This window comes from Pseudochaenichthys georgianus, chromosome 8, assembly GCF_902827115.2.
Source record: "Pseudochaenichthys georgianus chromosome 8, fPseGeo1.2, whole genome shotgun sequence".
NCBI classification, from domain to species: Eukaryota; Metazoa; Chordata; class Actinopteri; order Perciformes; family Channichthyidae; genus Pseudochaenichthys; species Pseudochaenichthys georgianus.
This window is the reverse complement of record NC_047510.2, coordinates 9,849,224-9,870,956: the sequence shown is the minus strand read 5'-3', so window position 1 is coordinate 9,870,956 and position 21,733 is coordinate 9,849,224. Positions and strand designations below refer to the sequence as shown.

Sequence of the window (21,733 nt, the reverse complement as noted above, 5' to 3'; positions counted from 1 at the left end):
GGCGGATGTTCAGTGATTTTCTACATTTAGGGTTGTATAACTGTACACATTACACCCAGGGGCTCAGTCCTGTTTGATATATTGTTTTTAAACGTACTCTTACAGGAACTATGTAGCAATGTGAAAAAAAGACCCCACACATGACACAGGTCTAACTACGTTGGCTTGATTATTGGACGTTTGGTTGCCCTGGCTGTCCCGTACAACAAAACAAGCACACATTCTGCAAGACCGCAGTAACGTCAGTTACCCGTAAGGCAAAAATATAACTTCCGTTATTTCTTTACAAAATAAAATTATTGACATGAATTGAATTACATTTTTCAAGTTAATTAATGATTTTTGCATTCATTATTATTACACAATGCATAAGTAGCTATCCGACACATACAGGGACAGATAATAATATCATCAGTTAGAAAAAACTACAAAAAGAGTAAATTAATCAATATAAATAATTAGATAATAGTGTTTTGTAGTTGGGGTGCTGTTCAACGCCTAAATTAATTGTCACTTTGGTTGTTTTTTCTGGGTAAATGACCGAGCACATTTTGATGATCTTGAAGGGATGAAACAGTTGCCCCAAGTCAAGCTCCTTGTAATTCTGTAATTGTTCCCAGAGCACAGCTTAGTAAAAACTTGGCAACACATCAAATGGCATTTAAGTTGTTTTAAGCAACATAGTAGGGCTACTCGATTATGGCAAAAATCATAATCACGATTATTTTTGGTCAATAATTGATATCACGATTATTAAATACGATGATTCATTGACTTTGAAAACATCCATTAATTGAACTTTAAAATAAATACAAATAATAATTTGAACAGCATCTTTTTAACTGTTGATTACCCTGAACGTATAATTCAACTGAAAAACCAATACTAAAATAAACGATACATTTATATTTACATTTTAAATACATTCAAAAATAATAAATACCAATAAACAAGATCAACAAATATTTTGGAGCACACTTCAACAAGCTACTAAATATATAGAAATATGATAAATAAAAATAAATTAGACTAAATAAATTAGATCAAATATGTTGCAGTGCACTGTCACAACCTAGTAAAGCAAAAATAATCGTTTTTTTCTATTATGTTGTTTTCGTAATTGACGCAGAAAATCAAAATCGTAATTGCGATTAATTGCACAGCCCTACAACATAGCATTACAATAAACATTTAATAAAAGAAAATTCAATGTTTTGTCATAGCCAGACAACTTAAAACAATTCTTATTCTCATGTTAGTATAATGTACTTTTTTGTATTTATATTAACTTATTTATCTAACTGTTATTGCTATTTTATTGACACCAGTCTTAGTATTGTAACTTATTTTATCACTTTGTTGTGTTTTTATTTAATTCCCATAAAAATATACTGACATGGTTTTATTTTGAAGCAACCTAACATCACATCCGGCTCTGTCTCTGCTCACTCTTGTTGTGTTTTCTGTAGCTCCGGGACGCTCTGTGGGTGTTGACATGTCAGTGTCACTTGGTCAGCTGATTGCGGGTCTTAAAGCTTCTTGGCTAGTACTGCTAGCCAGCTTAGTTAGCCTAGCCTAGCTGGATGTTTGTTTTTGGTAACGTTACGGATCTGTAGCGTTTAACGTAGCCCGGAAATTTAAAATAATCGGAATAATTTCACGTATTTTAAACTATTCTACAGTCGCTACCGGATCGTTTTGCGGCCTAAAGTTGCCGTGAGGGAGGCAGTAATTACTGTGGCAGGGAGGGAAGGGTGAAGTTGTTCTCCGTGTATCTGCATTGCAGCCCGGTGCTGCTGATGGAATTCAAACACACAACAATGGCGACTCCCAGTCCTAACAACTCAACAACACCTAGCAGCCACAACAGCAGCAATAACTCAGGATCTGCTGCACACCACCATCTCCAGTCCCCCCAGCAGCACTTTACAACAATGAGCAGCATGCAGGGTAAGTAGGCAATGCTAACAGAGACGGTGCTAGTAGCTGGGATGGCTTACATTTTGCTGCAGTGAAGGTTAATGTTAGCAGCTAGCCGTGGGAGGCTCAGGCTACTCCCAGCCCTGAAAACATATTCCCGAGGGAACGGACCTGTATTTTCCCCCTAGAGAAACATGTCGATTGTCATCAACTAAACAATAATAATATACTGTTTCTTACAATATTCATGTTTTGTCATTGTTACCATTTTGACATTTCGTAGCCACGTTACGTTCTATTTTCTCCTGTCTGGGGAAAATACTGCCAAATTCCGTTCAAAGAAATGTCAATTATAAATCGTAACTATAACTACATATGTCATAAATGCCAATTGTATAATATTTAATTTTTCAATTTAACAAACCGTAATTATCTATTAGTCTGCATATACAATCCGTTTATAATCATGTATTTGGATTGCACTTCCCTTGGCAGTAATGACGTCTGTTATTTCAAAATTGGCTTCATGCGTCTTTCACACATAACATGGATTGTAAGAATAATATATGCCGAATTCATTAAAAAATACCTTCAGCGTTGAGAAATCATGTCAAGTCATGTTCAATTGTCTGTAGGCGGTTGGCAATATACACAATCAAATTAAATTAATTGTAACATTAGATGGGTTTCATACATTCTTTACACCATTGTTATGCACGAGCAAGTACATGTGATGCATGAAGCTGCTCTGTTCTTTTCTTTTTTAAATATCTAAATCAATATATTTGATTCAATCACAATGCTCTAAATGAATGCTGTATTTTTGTGCCAACAATCTCTCATTTTAACTTGCAGACTCCAACACCTGCTGGAGATGTCAGAGTGAAACAGGTAGCTACACAGTTCATTGACTTCTAAGAGTAGAACAAGCATTTTATTAATAAGAAAAATGTCATACTAAATCAATGATTACAAGTTCTGGGAAGCAAATGTGTATATATATATATATAGATATTTTCATGGTTTAAAAATAATTCAGTCCTGAATGATGATGTTTACATTGTGTTTGTATAGTTAGCGATTGGGAAATGTATTTTCTTGAATGTCTTTCACCCGATGGTGTAATTAATCAATACAAATAGTCATAATTGAGATGGCAGGCTTTATATAATTTGATTTTATAATAATGTATTGGGTTTTTAATGTGTATTTATGTACTTTGATTCATGTTCCCCTGACCATATTTCACCTTTTACCTTACTGCTGCTAACTAATGATTCCTATCTCCTGACATGATGCTGAATGATGGTGAGATGTCCCCGAGAAAATGTTTATTCAACTTTTTTATTATTTTTCATGGTGGTAATTCATTCTCACTCGTAGTTCCCCTTATATTTTTGTTTAATTTTGCCTCCATTGTATGTTACACTGAAACATGACATGCTCACATTTGTGTCATAAATGTGCATGCTAATGCATTACCTTCCCTATGATGCATTTCACCTGCGATAGATATCTCTGACATGTCGGTGGAGCAAGGCCAATTTCTGTGATTATTTTATCGACCCTGGAACTGGAACCTGGTTTGTTGGGTGAAAAAATTGGACACCATTTTATATTTTACAGCAGGATGGGATTTTAGCAGAGGGAGGTAACATTAGGTCTAACTAACAAACAGCCTTCTTGAAGAGGATAAAGAAGCTGGCTAACTGAAGGTGAAATATGAAGAAAATAAAAGCTGTCTTCTCACCTCTAGGGTTTCAGATAAACCTGTCTGGAGCTCCCCCAAGTAAGCCAAACCTCTTTTGCTTCAGCACCAACAGTTCTCATCCCTTTGTTTCCGCCTGACAGTCTGGTATGGGGGAGTCTGTCCTGCTGTTCTCCACTAATCCCAGTCAAGACTTCTGATGCTTCAAGTAGGCTTGTGCCGGTTGCTACTAGCTCAGATGACAGGATAAAGCTGCAGCTTGTCAGACACCTGCACTTGCTGTATGGAACTTTTATGAGTTTTACAAAGAGCTTTAATATATCATAGCCTTTTTCCCATCAACTACCTACTGCAGAATTAAAGGGATAGTTTGAAGTGACTTTATATAACCTACAGTTGGAGGAAGTTAAGAGAAACATACAGGAGTACCAGCAGGAAGCTAAAACATATTTTTGAGACCTTAAAAAAGAAAATCAGTCCAAGTGTAATTACATTTAGCTTATTTCGCCTAGACCTAATCTCTCTTCAAAACCACCAGTCTCCATTGACAAAAACAGTCATTTTAACTCTGTTACACCAACTTAGCTTGTCATCCAGTGCCTAGATTGGTTAGTTTGTTTGTGTGATTATGTCACCTTGGTGAATCCTAACTAACAACTTAAAGGTCCCATGTCATGCTTTTTCGATTCTTACCCGTCCCCTTGTGTGTTATGTAGCTTTTTCTGCTTGTAAACGGTCTGCAGAGTCACAAACCCTCAAAGTACACCCTGTAGCGAGTAAAACTCAAACACAGTCTATGCTGCCCCAGAACGCCTCGTTGGAGATTTTTCTTTTTCTTCCTGGGTACAGTGACGTATAGTGACGTGACGTAACGGCTCCGCTGACTTCCTCACACACACACACACACACACACACACACACACACACACACACACACACACACACACACACACACACACACACACACACACACACACACCCACACACACACACACACACACACACACACACACACACACACACACACACGCACACACACACACACACACACACACACACACACACACACACACACACACACACACACACACACACACACACTTTTCTCAGCTGCTGCTCCATGGATTTATCAGCCTGAGACTCCAGGCCAGGAAACAAGACCAGTAAGCCAGCTCACACTGTCCGCTCCTCGCAGCATCGAGCCGCGCAACGTCCCGCCAACATGGCACCCAGACCCCACGCAGCATTCTCATCTGCCATTGCTGGTGTCATTTTCTGGTTGCTAACAAATGCCATTGTAACACATAAACACACACCAGAGCACAGTGGGCTTATAGGGAGGCGGGGCAGGAGCTCCAACAAGGCGTTGTGGACAGAGAGTGAATACACATACTATACAGAGATGCTGTTTGAGAAACCAATGTGAGTTTGGAAAATTGCACAGTATAAATCTATTCTAGTAGACCTCAACAATGGAATTATGATCAGTTGAAATGGCCATGACATGGGACCTTTTTAAAACGCCAATGTCACATAATTACACAAACAAACAAAACGGTAGACCAGGAACTTCCCTTTCCTGCAAAGTGGAATTACTGTTATTATCAATGGAGTCTGGTGGTGGTCTTTGATAAAGGCCTAAGTTATCCGTTGGAAAGGTCTGTCTGACGGCTAGATAAACATAACAAAAAAAGTCTAAATGTAGTATACATTAAAACTGATTTATTTGTTTTTTTAAGGTGGTTAAAGAGCTATCTGCTGCCCCCTTTCACAGGACTGCATTGCATAGCTTCCTGTTGTTACCCCTGCTTGTTTTTCTAAACTGCATTTGATGTAGGTAAACACTGACTATAGTTCCTCTTACAACCCCACTTAAAAAAAAATCCAAACTCTCCCTTTAATGCGCCACCTTAACTGTGCAGTTCAGTTTCCTACTTATTAGACCATTTATAGGTAAGTTGTATTTGCTCTCATCGGCATAAGCCTAAAACTCAGAGCTTCCATTGATATTTTAAGATCCTTTGTCCTTCCTCGGTGTGAAACAACAGTCCTCCAAACTAAACAATGTTTGTAGTAATACAATTCCTAATAAAACGCTGTAATGGAAGCTCTACCTCACTAGTTTTCAGAGTGCAACTAACAAGCAATACTAGTGCCTGTGGTGTTGTCACTTCAATCGGTTTGTGTTTTTTTTTTTTTTGCATTGGCATGGGTGCACCTCAGCATAGCGTCTTGCTTGTTGAGACAAGGTACACACACTCCACAGTTGTCATTTCAAGCGATGTTTTGCATTCAAAGCCGACGGGAGTTCAAGCGCACCCATTCTTGTGGTATTTGGGTGGAGCGAGCTGTCCTACGATTCGGAGGTGAAATCAAAGCAGTTGGCCTTGAGAAGCATGTCATGTGTATTTATAAGTGCATTGTTTTCCCCTTTTTATTTAATGTTTGGGTTGGTGTGTGTGCACTCTGAATGTAGGTGTTTGTGTGGGATTTGTTGCTGCATGCTTTGGTTTTCTTTCTTCATTTAATACAAGATTTAAATGTATATCTGTAAGAAAGTGGTGGAGTTAGTATTAGAGCTTTAGATAAGCACATTATCGGAGGCTGTTGTTGAACATGTGACACCAGTATAATATTTTCTTCATGACAATTTGATTTGACAATCAAAGGGTAGGATACATTCTAGGATTTCAACTTTTCTTAATTCGTTTTCCTGATCATTTTGTATTGCAAATACATCTGTAAAGAAGATGTATTGCAATAGAGTATCGGCTACTCTAAGTGTAAGGACTATCCAGTCCAGAAAATCTCACTGTAATGTCTAAATCTAATGATTGGATAATAGCCAAAATGTAAACATCATTTAATCTTATGATATATAAGGATGCAACCATACAGCTTTCTCAGTCCCTGGGTAGATATTTGGGATTTTTGGTGTACAACTGCAATTTTTTCTTAAAAATGCTGAGTTAAGGGCAAGAAACGTTATGTGTTGTTCTACATTTTGAATGGTTAATAATTCCTATAAAAAGACCAAAGCTACCAACACTTCTGATCAAGCAAACAGGAGGAAAATGTAAATGTCTTGGGACTATTTTCAGCGGCGGATTAATCCACATGTGGTGCTATAGTGAGTATTGGAGGCATTTGTAGTCAAAATAAACTACTGTGTGTTCATGGTAAAGAAGGAACATGTCACTCAGTACAACAGTGTCCCTCATTGATGTGTTCTTAATAGTTGTTGGACAATGGAGCTCTATGGCACAGAGGAGGAAGCTTTATCAGGCTTGTATATACACAGTATTCCTAAGGAGATGCATTCTGTGATGGTTTGGGTCTTTTCATGGGATTTGTTAACAATGAGGAGAAAAACTAATCATCAGTTATCCCAAGGTGAGTAAATTCTTGGAAACAAAACACATTTGTAATGAATAAAGCAAAACCTCCATATATGGTGATGCAATAGTTCTTTCCCATTTTATAGAAAGCATGACATCCATTGATTTGAGTACATTTGGATATATTTCGCCTCACTCCATCAGTTATCACATTGTATAGTTTGTGTTGTCACTCTTAATTTGTACCTTTCATGTGCGGTGAGGTTGCCTCAGCGTTTACTGCTTTATCGAAGATCTGATCACATTACTGCTTTGTTTTATTCCTTGCTCAGGTAAACGCAAAGCTTTGAAACTGAACTTTGCCAACCCTCCGATCAAACCCACCACCAGATTCACACTGAACACGGCCGGGCCGCCCTTCCAGAACCCGCACATGTGAGTGACCCTTCGTCTGTTGTCATGTCATCCTAAAATAAAGCCAGTAATGCTACATAACGATGTTTCAGTTGGTCTCTACCTTCACACACTCCTCTTTTCTGGCAGAGAGAGGCTGAGAACACACAGTATCGAGTCCTCAGGGAAGTTGAAGATCTCCGCGGAGCAGCACTGGGACTTCACAGCCGAGGATCTCAAAGACCTGGGCGAGATTGGACGAGGGGCTTACGGTTCCGTCAACAAGATGGTGCATAATCCCAGCAACCAGATCATGGCGGTCAAGGTGATCCATCTTTTGATATTCTAAAATAAATCATTACAAATCATAACAAATAGTGGGGTTTTTTCAATTAAAAGCACATCCCTTATGTTCACCTTTTTTGATGTTGAGTTAAACTTCATATAGTTCTACACTCATTTGTCTTAATGAAACATTACGTTTGTAACTTTTCTTGTATTAACAGAATATTTATGTATCAAGATTTTTATGATACATTCAAGCACTACCGGGTAAAAATAATTGGCAACGGTTTATTGTATGTTTTTTTTTGGCAATAAACTTGAATTAATTCAGTTGTTTTTAAGGACGTTTCATCATAACATTAATATGGCAAGAAAGGGAATTATGACTTTCCTTACAAAAGGTGAAAAAACTATAGTTTTGGTGGTTCACTGAACATCTCGGGTGGTGTGCACATTAAAACACTGGATCCAGAAGGCCGTTTAACATTTTATTGGTTTGTGGATGGTACAACATGGGTGTCAATGGATGTGGATCTCTAAATAAAAGAATATTGGCAACATATTACAGGTCTTACAATATGGACAAGCATAATAATCCTGAATAAGGTTAATTATTTTACTTGCATCATACAACGCAGCCACAGGAGTAAACTGCTTACTTTTTCTTTAACATAGGAACAGATCAAAAGGGACCTAGCAGGCAGTGATGTTACGTATTGCGCTGAGGCTTCGAAGCGTGTGTCGAGTAATCCCCGAAGCTTTTTGTGAAGCTTGTATCGAGGCTTGTATCGTTTTGGGCCAGTGATGTCATCGATGACAAACGAAGCCTCGCTGGCTGTCAATACCACGTGACTGCTTCAGGAAGTGCTTCAGATCGGTTGAACCACAACGCTCATACCCATGGATGTATAATAAGAACCATATTACCCCTCCTGTACCCGGGCCCGGTGACACGATGGAATTAAGTGAGCTCAGACCCTCACTCATATAGAGGTCGCAACATGTCATAAGTATACATGAATAAAAGCATAAATAAATGTAGGAATAAAGATATGAATAAATGAATACATTTAATAAATAGTGTTTTCAAGTTGATTTATTGTGTGGGCTGTGGCTCAGCTGGAAAGCAGTTTACTCACAACCGCAGGGTCCCTGGTTCAACGACTCGTCAAATAGTCTCTTTTTTTGTTTATAAAGCTACAGCTAAATGAGATAATGTAGTTAATAAATGTATTCTTTGATATGGTTTAGCCTCTCAGGTTACAACATGGTTAAGTTTATGAATATTATTAAGGAACACAAATCCCTCTTTGCAATGTTTAGCAGCCTCCTTAGGCTTTTCAATCACAATCATTAAACTGGAATAAAAACAATATTGTTAACATGAAATATGATTTAATGTTCGTTGTTTAGAGTTATTCTAAGGCTTTACTCATTGGGAACTCGGTATGAGATAGAGCACACTGTTGAGATGTCCAATCTGCCTGTTTTACACACTTTGACCAACAGGGGGTTTGTGTTCAAATGAAGCCCATGATGAAGCCTCATGAGATGAACCCTTTTGAGAACCAATTGGCTGGAAAGCTTCAGAGCTTCATAAGGCTTCATCTCGCCATCACTACTAGCAGGTCAATCTAACAGATAAACAAACGATATGTTTACATGTCATCAAATGTTTTAAGTACAAACAATTGAGAACTCGGTGGTTCCTTTGTTTTGCCTGCAGTCTCTGAGGGGAGGAAGGGAGTGACAGGCCTGAAGGGTGGAGATTTATAAGCTTTGGTAGGGGGCGTGGCCTACACTTGATTGACACTAGTGATTCAGGTAGAGAGGAGACTTGGGAGTTTTAACAAAATGAGTACATGTTAAAAGGATTTTAGTTTCTACAGTGATATTTAATTGGGTTTGCAGGTTCATGGAATTTCACTGGTATTGATATTGACCAATAACTTTCCAATCTAGTACCATACCTAATCTATGTGAAAATGTCCACGATGTGTTTGTTTTTTTATAATTCTGTGCATTGTTTTTTTTCCAACAGAGAATTCGATCCACAGTTGATGAGAAAGAGCAGAAGCAGCTGCTGATGGATCTGGATGTGGTCGTGAGGAGTAGTGACTGTCCTTACATCGTGCAGTTTTACGGTGCTCTGTTCAGAGAGGTGCATACCATTTTCTACATTGTTCTTTTCATTATATTAACCTCTGTTTAATTACTCTTTTCTTTTCTTTGTGCTGTCATATTTTATAAATGTGTGTTTATAAATTAAACTTCTCAAACTCATGACTACCTTTCTTGTGTTTCAGGGCGACTGTTGGATTTGTATGGAACTTATGGCTACCTCGTTAGACAAATTTTACAAATTTGTATATTGCTCATTAGACGACGTGATTCCGGAGGAAATATTAGGAAAAATAACATTAGCTGTAAGTTGTTCTTGGACCACTTTTAAAAAATGTAAATGCCTAATGTTCGATTCCTGCTGCCTAAGATTCCATTTTGTTTTGCAGACTGTGAAGGCACTTAACCACTTAAAAGAAAACTTGAAAATAATACACAGAGGTAAGACGATACATAATCTCATCATTAACTTATTTTATATTTTATAGACTCTTATTGGTAGAAAATCCGGTTTAACCTTTTCTCTCCTCCCTCCTTTAGACATTAAGCCGTCAAACATCCTCCTGGACAGGAATGGCAACATCAAGCTGTGTGACTTCGGCATCAGCGGCCAGCTGGTGGACTCCATCGCCAAAACCAGAGATGCAGGCTGCAGGCCCTACATGGCTGTAAGTAACTCTCTCCTTGTTAAAAATGAACTGATGCTACACACTAAAAGGGGCCTTATTATTCTCAGTTCATTTTTATATTTAGAGCCTCTACTGTGACATATCTCCATGCTCTAAGGTTCAAAAAGCTCTTTATTTTTGTCATACTGCCTGTGCTGCAGCACCTCTTTTCACCCTCTGTCTGAAACCAGAGCCCAGTCTGCTCTGATTGGTTAGCTGGCCGACTCTGTTATGATTGGTCAACCGCTTAGAGATGTCCCTTAGCATATCATGTACAATGTGTTAGAGTGCTAGCCAGTAGAAGAGTGAGTGTATATAGTGATATCACTATGTTACGGAAGTAAACTAAGGAGTCCAATGGAGGTTTTTCGACAGGAGGGGGGGTACACCCTCTGGCACCAACTTTGGGACTTTAGCCTTTACAATAGCGACACAGTGCTTTCTGCTTCCATACTGTTTTCTGCCACACTCACAACTGGTTTCTGATACAACAGCACGAGCAGCTTGAGAAAACAAATATTAGATGCTGAATCATCTAAAAAGTGTTTGTGATCAAAACAAGCACACTTATGCCCCTTTCACACCAACGCGGTTCCAGGGCCGGTTCGGAGCTAGAGCCTGAAAAGCACCTGTTTTTCCTGTTCACACCGCAGCAGAGCCGGCTCTAAGCTCCGAAAACCGGTGCTTTTCAAGCACCAACAATTTTTCGGTCTAGAAGCAAGAACCGCATATGTCACGCTTACGTCGGAGGCGGGGGCAATAACAGTTCATGGCGAGTCCGGCAAATGAAAGTTGTAACAAGCAGTAGCGCTGACCAAAGTGACTAGAACGCAACCACACACTTATTAAAAAAAACACACTTTATAAAGTCAGGCAACACTAACCAGGCTTAGTGTGATTCTGTTTTTGTACCTTACTTTGACCATCTGCTCGCTGTCATTGATCATTGTGCAAAGCAGGCAGACGTCTTGTTTTGTATTATAGCAGCTATCGGATGGAATCAATACATGGGCTGCACAGGTTGTCATGACTCATGTCCGACTATCACAAGTAGAATCAAATTACTCAGACCTTCTAATTGACCTAACAGAAGCTATTGAGTCCATGTAAGTTTAATAATAATAATAATAACTTGGATTTCTATAGCGCCTTTCATGATACACAAGGTCACTTTACAAGGAAGAACAGGAGTATAAACAAACATAACAAAACAAAAGGCAGTCAGACGAACAGTTTAGACAGACAAAACATCAAATAGATTTGGGGCCAAAGTCCTTGGCAGACAGATGGGACTTGAGGGCCTTTTTTGAAGTCAAGTGTGGGGATGTTGTGGATCTCCGCAGGGAGAGTTTACTGCTTGGCTCAGATCCACCAACGTCAGCAAGATTTCACCTCTACTAACTCCTGAGGAACCAGGTTCAATTAACTGCTGTTTCAATTCAAACGACCCGCTAAATCTGTTTAAGCGATCCCGAAGGATTTTTGATATCAGTAATAAGGTGTGGCCTTAAAATCTCCCGACACAATTTAGAGGCATCTCCTCATAAAAGGTCAGCTCTCCCCTATTAGAGAGGGTGAAGACCTCTACAGTAGCAGCAAAGACAAGGCTGAACTCATCAACAAACAATTTAAATCTGTATTTACTAAGGATGATGGTAGCCAGCCCTCTATATCAGGAGATCCAGCCCCGCAGATAGAAGACCTGATCATCACGACTGAAGGAGTGACCAAACTACTGGCAAATATTAAGATCAACAAGGCTAGCGGCCCAGATGGTCTACCCAATCGTATACTCAAAATGCTGGCCCCCAAAATAGGCCCACTGCTCAAGTGCGTATTCACGCAGTCACTGCAAACAGGAAATCTACCCGATGACTGGCTGCAGGCAAACGTTACGCCTATATTCAAGAAAGGGGACCGGCACATCGCCGCAAATTACAGACCAGTTTCCCTGACAGTAGTATGTTGTAAACTCCTGGAACACATCATTTGCAAACACCTGTTGAATCACCTGGAAAGGCATAATGTCCTCACCCCGTTCCAGCATGGATTTCGACAAAACCATTCGTGTGAAACTCAACTCCTAGTCACAATGCATGACCTGGCAAAATATCATGACCAGAAATTGCAAGTCGATGTGGCAATCCTTGATTTCTCAAAGGCTTTTGACACGGTTCCACATAAGCGCCTGTTGCTAAAGCTGGCCCACATGGGTATAACCGGCCCAATACTTGATTGGACCACAACCTTTCTCATGCAAAGAAGCCAACAAGTAGTCGTAGAAGGGGTGAAATCAAGTACAGTTCACGTTGACTCTGGTGTCCCACAAGGCACTGTGCTGGGTCCATTGCTTTTCTTATGCTACATTAATGACCTGCCGTCACATGTAGCATCTACAGTGCGGTTATTCGCGGATGACTGCCTGCTCTACAGGCCTATTAAAAATGGAAGTGACCAAGAAGACCTACAGGGTGACCTGACTAGACTTCAGGAATGGGCTAACACTTGGGGAATGTGCTTTAATACTAGTAAGTGCTACATCCTACGAACAAGCAGATCAACAAACCCGCACATTAAAAACTATACTCTATGTGGCCAGGTGTTAAAAGAGGTGACCCACCAGCCTTATCTTGGGGTAGAAATCCATAACAACCTGAAATTGTAACACAGACAAACCGTTCGCTCGGCTTCCTACGCCAGAACCTGCGACGCTGTCCCCAGAAACTGAAGGAGACATCTTTTGTGGCCCTAGTACGTTCTAAACTAGAGTACGCCAGCTCGGTCTGGGACCCCTACACTGATAAAGACAGTGATGCCCTGGAATCAGTACAAAGAAGAGGTGCAAGATTCATTTTTGGAGATTATGAATGGGACAGCAGTGTCACAGAAATGCTCAAGCGGTTGAACTGGGTGGAATTAAGTGAAAGGCGGCGATTGGCTCGTTTGGTTCTCTTCTTCAAGATTGTCCATAACATCTCAGCCATTGATGCATCAATGTACCTAGAGCCAGTTAGAAGTGCAACCCGCAAAGCCAACTCTTTGAACTTCGAGCGAATTTTCGCAACTAGTGACACTCTTAAATACTCCTTCTTTCCGAGAACAGAGAGTGGAACTTGCTACCAGAAGAAGCTGTCATCGCAGAAACCGTGGAGTGCTTCCGGCAAATTTTAAGAGACATTTAGCGGGGATCATCCATCCCCCACTGAGCGTGATACCTCTGGGTTCTGCTCAGTATTAATCCAGATCCAGATAAAAACCACATTCAAACTTTCATTCAACAAACCAATTCTTATACACACCTATGTCTAGCATGAATTCAGAGGACCATGGCTTTGTATGATTAAAAGCAACTCGATCATCGACCCGACGTCGTTGGGGAGAAAATCCGCGACGTAAACGGTGACGTCATGACGCAGCATCGGCAGCACCAGTCGGGCTCTGGGCGGTGTGAACAAAACGGGGGCTGAAAAGAAAAAACGGTTCCGAACCAGAAAAGCTCTAGCACGGAGCTAGAACGGGAACCGCGTTGGTGTGAAAGGGGCATTAATGTACCAACACACACACAGACATCTCTTATATCATCTGAGTGCAATGGTGCATGTTCGACCAGTTTGCAGGCTGCAACAAACGTGAGTCACACACAGCATTTAGCGAGGAGAACCTCACATTTATTAACATAAAATTAATAAATTCACTTCGTTGTCGAGTGGCAACCCAGGCTGTGCAAAGGGCCGGGGATCCAGAGGAGAGTCAGGGGGAGACTGTGACTCCGGGCAGCTGAGCTTAAGTACATGTAGGTCCTGGGGCACTGGCCAAGTGTCCTCAGCTCCCCCCCCCTCCAAAGTCCTGCAATGCACACAGACACACAAGCAACACGCAACAGGCTCTGAGGCAGTCGCAGTGCATTAATCCGTTCAGAAGTTATGAGCCCGAGTCTTACGCCACTCTCACTGCCACACCCGCTTTTTGCCAAGTGGCATGAAAACAAACACACACCTCCGCAACCAAACACTTGACCTGCATGCCAGATTTCAGCCGCTTATGTCGAAAAAAATTGGACGGCAAAGGTGGGGCAATATTTGTGAAGCCACCAGCAGGTCGGAGTTCAAGACTGAGTTAAAGATCTATTCGTTTATTTGATTAATACTAAATCTCTGGGTTTTAAAAGTAAGAGTCTCACCTTCTGCAACTCTATTCTGTATGTAAATCACATAATTTAGTCAAATAAATGGTGCAATGAGTGAGGACAGGCGTCTTACTCAGGGTAGCTGATATATTCTGGTGTGTGTGTCTATAAGATATATTTTGATGAATGAGTATTGCCTCGACTGATTACATCCTGTTAATGAGCAGTTTCTGTGTGTAAATACACACAGCATTGTTGAAGAGCTGCGGCGGTTTAAAGGGGTGATCTCAGAGTGACGTCATCACCGGAGGTTATTTTCTGTTGGGGGGGTTACATCCCGCAGCAGTTTCCATTCTAAGTTTGGTGAGGCTCTATCAGCGCACACACACACACACACACACACACACACACACACACACACACACACACACACACACACACACACACACACACCCTGCCCTGTGTATGGCTCAGGAACTCAGACTGCAGGAATCTGTGCTGCAGTTTCTTGTTTCCAGCTGGCACAGTCTCCAGGTGATGAACACTGCGGTGCTGCAGATTCAGTGACGTAGACAATATGACCTGAGGACAGCTGTGGAGTTATTGCTACCACAGAGTTTAGAAGACCTCTTTAACTCGACAACAATTGGAGTTGGATGTAGAAGGAATTTATATTTGAACGGTTAAGTTGAAATTACACAATGTGGTTTTTCAAAGGCTACATATGTGTGGAAGTTGTTGTTTTCTACGACATGGAGCCTCATGTTGCTTACTAAGCAGTTTGTTTTTTATTTAATATTCTCTTTAGATGTTTTAGAATTTTGTAAACTGGATTCCCATTTACTGTGTTCTTATAGGTTGTGAATGTAAATTAAACAGTTTAATGTAGTATGTAAACATGCTAATAATAATCCTCATTGACTGCAGATCGAGATTCAATGATAACCGATAAAAGAAGGTACAATTCCTCACATCGGAGAATCTAGAACTGAAAATAATCATTAGTTGCAGCACACGTCTAATTATTTTCCCCACTAGTATAATTTTAACGATGAATTTGCTGAGGTGGTGCAGACTGAACACTGGGTTGTGGCAGATGTGAGCGTGTCTCTGCAGTGTTCAGCTGCTGCTCCATCACTGCTGCAGGCTGCAGCACATACTGTACCGCTCTGCGCGCTGACATCAGCATCTAAATCAGGCCCTCTGAAAGTGGGCCATCGAGGGGCTTCCTCCTCCCTGCACCGCAGCAGACTTTCTGCAGCCCTCCACACCACTTTGCCTCTGTGATGAAGGGGAAGGCGGGCTGTGAATAACAGGAGGGAGGCTGTAAGGCACGCAGAGCCTGAGAGGCAGAACTGAGGGAACACGCTCCTCACGTGTGCACTGATGGCATGTGCTGCAGGTGAAAACACGCCCGAGGTGATGTGCTGTCTCCGGGGAGAGTTTGTGGAGCACTGGATTTGTTTTGACCCAGTTTAAGCAGGAGCACCCGTTTCTTTATTATTATGTAGTCTGGAACCAAAAGACTGACATTAAAATATATATTTCCTCATTAGAATTGTTAAAAACGACCTTACTTGTGTTAGGCATATACATGTTGATGTGAACTGAACCTAAAATATCCGAAATATTACAGCATTTTTTTAACCCAGAGAAATCCGTAATTATAATCAAGGTATTGGTACGTTTAATTTGTTTTCCTGTGATGGCGTTGTTTCTCTTTCGAGCATGTGACAACATTGTCTGCCACAGCTCACGTAGACTAACTTTCTATCTAGTTTTCCCTTTTTATATGATTTTTGAATCTTTTTCTTTACTAGATGAAGGATTTTTGTCACGGACATTTGGAAATAATTTAAGTAATTGGAGAAACAAGCTGAGCGAATTTCAGAAAAACACAGATTTTGAGTGAAACTGCTTTACTCAGTTTTATTTTGACTTTGTTTACATTCAGCTTTATACTTCCTTTTTTTAAGGATGAAAAGATGTGGAGGTTTCTGTTAAAGTTGGGGTTGGTAATTCACTTCAGAAACACTTTTTGTTATATTCTATGGAATGCTCTTAACATCCCGATAGCAATGAATATATGAAATGCTTTGACAATAAATACATACAAATATCTAAAAAGTAACTGGATGGCCTACCTGCTTGTCAGCCTTCCATCTGTGCACACACTTATCTCGTGCCCTCATTGGTCATGTGCGCGTTCGTGTGTGTTGGAGGAGGGGCTCTGTAAGGAAGTCTGAAGGAAGAGGCAGATTTTTTCCGGTTGTGTACTTTCAAATTCGAGCGCCTTTAATGCTGAGAAAGTATTTGAGGTTTTAAATTCAACACACAGTGACATCTGGTGGTTTGCTAAACGTACAGCAGCACTTCACATCACCAGTTATCTAATATACTGTATGTGCCGTAAAAAGACCTTTACAGTAGGATATTACTACATGTGTTGTACAAAAAGCCTAAATATAGAATAGACATTGTTTTTGTTATTGCACAAAGTGTGTTGACATGTTGTACTGATGGTGCATTCACACATATCAAACAGTAGGAACAAATAAAAGAGAATACAAAATTAAGTAACAAACTGAAGCATAATTTCAACATTTGTACATGGGGATTTAAGCCTAAGCATGTTGGTTAAAGTGTCATCTGTTTCCTGTTTGGTTTTCAGCCCGAGCGAATTGACCCCAGTGCGTCCAGGCAGGGCTACGACGTCCGCTCAGACGTCTGGAGTTTGGGAATCACACTGGTGAGTGTTCACTTCACACTCATGGAGTCAAATCATAAATAAATAAGATAGATAAGATAAAGCTTTATTGTCTCCCTTAGGAGAAATTTGTCTTGGGCATCGAGATAATACACATAAAACATTCAGGTCAATCAGTCATAGATACAAAACAGAGATCACATATCACATGGCAAAGAAACAAACAAACAAGAAACATACAGGTACAGCACTTTCCCTATTGCACATATCCCTATTGCATTCATACATAATCAAATATTGCACTTTTCCCTATTGTATTTTTACATAAATCAAATATTGCACGTTCCCTACTGTATTCATACACAAATCAATATTTCACTTTCCCTATTGCACCTATGCATAGTGTCTGTCAGATTGCACATATCCCTATTGTGTCCATACCTATTTACACTAGTGCTGTCAAAATTATCGCGTTAACGGCGGTAATTAATTTTTTGAATTAAATGCGTTAAAAATATTTAACGCATTTAACGCATGTGCAGAATGGCCCGCCCGATACGTGCCACCAGTGGCAACGCCAGGGTATGGCTGGGGTAGGCTACACCCATACCAAGAAATGGCTTAGCCCCACCATGAAAAATGATGTTAAAGTAAGCAAAATAAAGTCTGCCAACTCGCGCGGAGTAAATTACACAGACAGCAGTTAGTAAGATTGATTCAGTAGCCACGGTTTTGAAAACTTTTGTCACGTAGTGATCGTCTTCTCAATAGAACATCTTTGATAACGGCGTTGTGTTGTTGCAGGAAGTCCCGACGGAGAATACTCTTGCTGTAGTACAGGGCAGAGCCATATAATAGTAATAATATGGCTCTGGTACAGGGGTGCACATAACTGGTACGCAGGTTATGTGCGTAATCTGAAATGCGTACCGTCACTTGTGTCACAAAGCGCATTTGCTACCGACGTACTTGTGAAGCTTTTCCAGAAGGCGGTTAGATCACCGGACGACAGAGTCGGTCTCCGTGTGCACAGACAGGGCTGCTGTTAACGTCGGTCTGTACAACGGAACTGTGCCAAAACTACGCCAACCGGCTGCGGTTATCCCCACGTTGTCGTACCCAAAACTGTCTTGTGAGCTCGTGGCATAACCGTGAAACAAACCCCCCCCCCCCCCCCCCTTCACTGGAGAACTGCGCTAAAACAGCTGATCACAACGTTCACACTCTGTGGTCACGAAGTACTCCACTAGCCCCCCCTCTGTCGACTTTCCTGAAGTACTCCCCCGTTGATAGAAATCAACACGTAATGAATTAAGACCCCACGGTTTGATGATTGATAGGTGTGTGGGTTGTCTTTCATTTTGACATGCAGAAAAATGTTATAATAAACATACATACTGTATGTTAAATGGATATATCCGCCTTCTTTCATTTATCTTTCCATTCCCACAACAATATACATAAAGAAATGGCATATTTTGGACATAGTTCGAATGGTGATTAATCATGATTAATTCATTTTTAAGCTGTGATTAATCTGATTACAAATTGTAATCGTTTGACAGCCCTAATTTACACATAATGCATTTCCCCTATTTAACTTTCTCGATTTCACAAACTACACTGTAAACATTGCACCTCCCAACAACTCCTAACACAGCATAATCACAATTGTTTCTGACTGTTCAGCAGCTTGATTGAGAGCGGAACAAAGGAAAACTTATACCTGTTCAATTTACAGTTTGGTAATCTATACCTTCTGCAACTCAAACTCTATACAGGATGTGTTTGGGGTCGCATGTGATTTTACGGCCTTGCTTTCTCACCATCTCCTCAAATATCTCCTGAAGAGAGGATGGTGGAAGCATGCCAATTATTTTTCCAGCCCTTTTTATCAAGCTCTGGAGTTGTGATTTAGATTTATAAGATAGAAAAATAAGAAAAAATAGCTTTAAGCTCTACCATCTAAGGTGCCTCATACACTTGGATACCCATTACTCCTAAACGATTAATTAAGAGTGAGCAAAACTGTGTACATGTCCTAATTGCTCAGTATTTACTTTATTTAAAGTACACAATGCATTAACTAGTTTCATATCATTGTAAACAACATTCATCAATGTGTATATACTGTTTTCACTATAATCAAGTACTATAGTAAAGTAACATATGTATGCTAGATTTTACATATTAGAAGGAAGTAGGGGGGGCTCTTATTGTGAAAAAGCAGGAAGTGTTTCTGTTATAGTGTACAATTAAAGGAGTTTTGGAATAACTTCAAAGGTTGTCTTCCTTTCAAGAAGCAAGTATTATTATTTTACACCTGCTTTGTATCGGCAGTTTTCCTTGTATACCATGTGTAATGGCTATGTTGTGTTTCAGTACGAGCTGGCCACAGGCAGGTTCCCTTACCCGAAGTGGAACAGTGTGTTTGACCAGCTGACCCAGGTGGTGAGGGGGGACCCCCCACAGCTCTGCAACTCTGAGGAGAGGCGCTTCTCTCCCAAATTCATCTCCTTTGTCAACGTGTGGTGAGGAAACACTGCTGGGAACACATTTTGCACAAATCTGTTTAGGTCTGTCCTGAAGAGTTAGAAGCTTTTAAGACATACATTCAAAGCTTTATTTGAAAACCTCATTAGCATTTTGAAATGGAAAAGAAATAAGTCATTCGGTGCAGACCTGAATGTGTTACAGTTGTACAAATTTAAAAATAATGTTTGGAATTTAAATGACGTTTTTAATGTCAGGGTATTGAGCCTGTTTAGACTCCAGCTGTATCCTCTGTCCTGCTGGTGGACAAATTACTGAACTGCACCCTCTTCCTTTTAACACTTTTTATATTTTCCATCCTTCCTCTAGCCTTACAAAGGACGAGTCAAAAAGGCCAAAGTACAAAGAGCTACTGGTAAGTTCTGTATACATTCATGAAGTTCTAGAAAAAGGTTTAGAAATGTATTTTACTCTTTAAACGAGGCAGTGTTTTGTGAATAGTCCTAAAAATGTGGAAAAAACTTAACTTGAAGGTGTTAAGGTTTGAAATATGCTTTAATTCTAGCAAACACCCTGAACAATTCTTGAATTTAAACAAAATCTAGTATAATATCTATTTGTTATTTTTGGCAAATCAGCAACATTTTTAAAATCATTTTTAAATCATACAATCAAAGTCAATATGAACAGCTGATAACAAAACAAAGTGACAATATATATTGACCGCTGTAGGTAAAGAAGGGTGCTGAAAACAATTGACAATACATTTATATAAACAATTTGTATGTGCCTTTCAAATAACAAAACAAAATAATACATTAAGTTAGAATAAACATGGAAAATCAAATATGTAAAAATATTATCAATTACAATTAATGTATACTCCAAGAATCTGGGCAATTCCAAATACATTTATATTGATGATTTATATTTCACTCTCAAATTAATAATTCATCTAATAATGCAACTAATTCGTTAAATTAAGGACTTCAAGAATCTGGATATGTTTGGTTAAGTAACCTTGAAAGTGTTTACTCTGAATAAATATAAACCCTGGTGGTCGTTATTTTTATTTTATGTTTTGTAGGAGGTGGTATTTATCTATATCTCCTCTTGTTTCCCTGTCCACTGCAGAAAGATCCGTTCATCCAGATGTACGAGGAGCGCTCGGTGGACGTGGCGAGTTACGTGTGCCGGCTCATGGATCAGATGCCGACGTCTCCCAGCTCACCGATGTATATGGACTGATGGCACGACAAGACACACAAACACATCACTAAATATTCACCATGCAGTCTGCAACAATAGATGCATTAACAAAAAAAAAGAAGAAAACAAAACAAATCCTTGTGTACATTTGCTTGGTCCCCTTATTGCAGTGTTAAAAGAGAATTGTAAAGCCTAAAAAAAAACACACCATTTGCAATAACAGTGGTGTTATGTCTGTATAATATATCAACACTTCTGTTTCTCTCTTGTTCACAAATACACAGTTATGTAAGTATGATAGCAGCTGAATCAAACAATCAACTAAATGAGGACACATCTCAGTGGTTAGTATAAGAAAATAATAATAATAATGTGGAACTTGTATTTATATTTGATTTGGAGATTCTTCAACATACTGGAATCATGCTCTTTTGTGAATTGTCCCACCTCTTCCATGTACGTAACTGAAAGCATTGTGTTTGGTATGTTAATGGAACTTTGCTTCTCTGGGTATAAAGCAGTTTAAAGCGTGTTGGTGGGCAGAATCGTGTTAGACCTGCAGTCCGTGCTGAGGGGCTGCTGCCCTCGCTGTACAGTGGACTATATGCTGATATATGAATAAAGACGGAGAGAGGAAGTGTGTGTTCTGTCTCGTGTTTTTCCCCATTCATTGAACATAAATAGTTATGGCTTTATATCATTTAGTTTAACTTACAGCAATGCATTATTGTAGAGATTTGATTTTTAACTTGGTACTTCGTGAGG

The 21,733-nt window shown here is 39.9% G+C and overlaps 1 protein-coding gene across 3 annotated transcripts; it reads left to right on the top strand.

Annotated features, from left to right (window-relative positions):
- Window positions 1-1,502: 1,502 nt before the first annotated feature.
- LOC117450749 (dual specificity mitogen-activated protein kinase kinase 4-like) lies at window positions 1,503-21,605 on the top strand. 3 transcript variants are annotated; one of them, XM_034088684.1, is made up of 13 exons: window positions 1,503-1,950; window positions 2,776-2,811; window positions 3,677-3,709; window positions 7,299-7,401; window positions 7,510-7,684; window positions 9,686-9,805; window positions 9,951-10,070; window positions 10,155-10,206; window positions 10,306-10,433; window positions 17,231-17,308; window positions 19,649-19,797; window positions 20,129-20,174; window positions 20,894-21,605. In XM_034088684.1, the coding sequence occupies exons 1-13, from the start codon at window positions 1,800-1,802 to the stop codon at window positions 21,005-21,007; spliced, it is 1,305 nt and encodes a 434-aa protein (XP_033944575.1). In that variant the 5' UTR covers window positions 1,503-1,799; the 3' UTR covers window positions 21,008-21,605. The 3 variants fall into 3 exon arrangements, with proteins under 3 accessions (XP_033944575.1, XP_033944577.1, XP_033944576.1); XM_034088686.1 differs by lacking the exon at window positions 3,677-3,709 and having other exon boundaries at window positions 7,311-7,401; XM_034088685.1 differs by lacking the exon at window positions 3,677-3,709.
- Window positions 21,606-21,733: the final 128 nt, after the last annotated feature.

Excerpts from the sequence above, each read along its gene's own strand:
- LOC117450749 (XM_034088684.1), top strand. The coding sequence starts at position 1,800 with ATGGAATTCAAACACACAACAATGGCGACTCCCAGTCCTAACAACTCA. Across the intron at positions 1,951-2,775 it reads AACAATGAGCAGCATGCAGG|ACTCCAACACCTGCTGGAGA; the intron begins GTAAGTAGGCAA and ends TTTAACTTGCAG. Across the intron at positions 9,806-9,950 it reads ACGGTGCTCTGTTCAGAGAG|GGCGACTGTTGGATTTGTAT; the intron begins GTGCATACCATT and ends CTTGTGTTTCAG.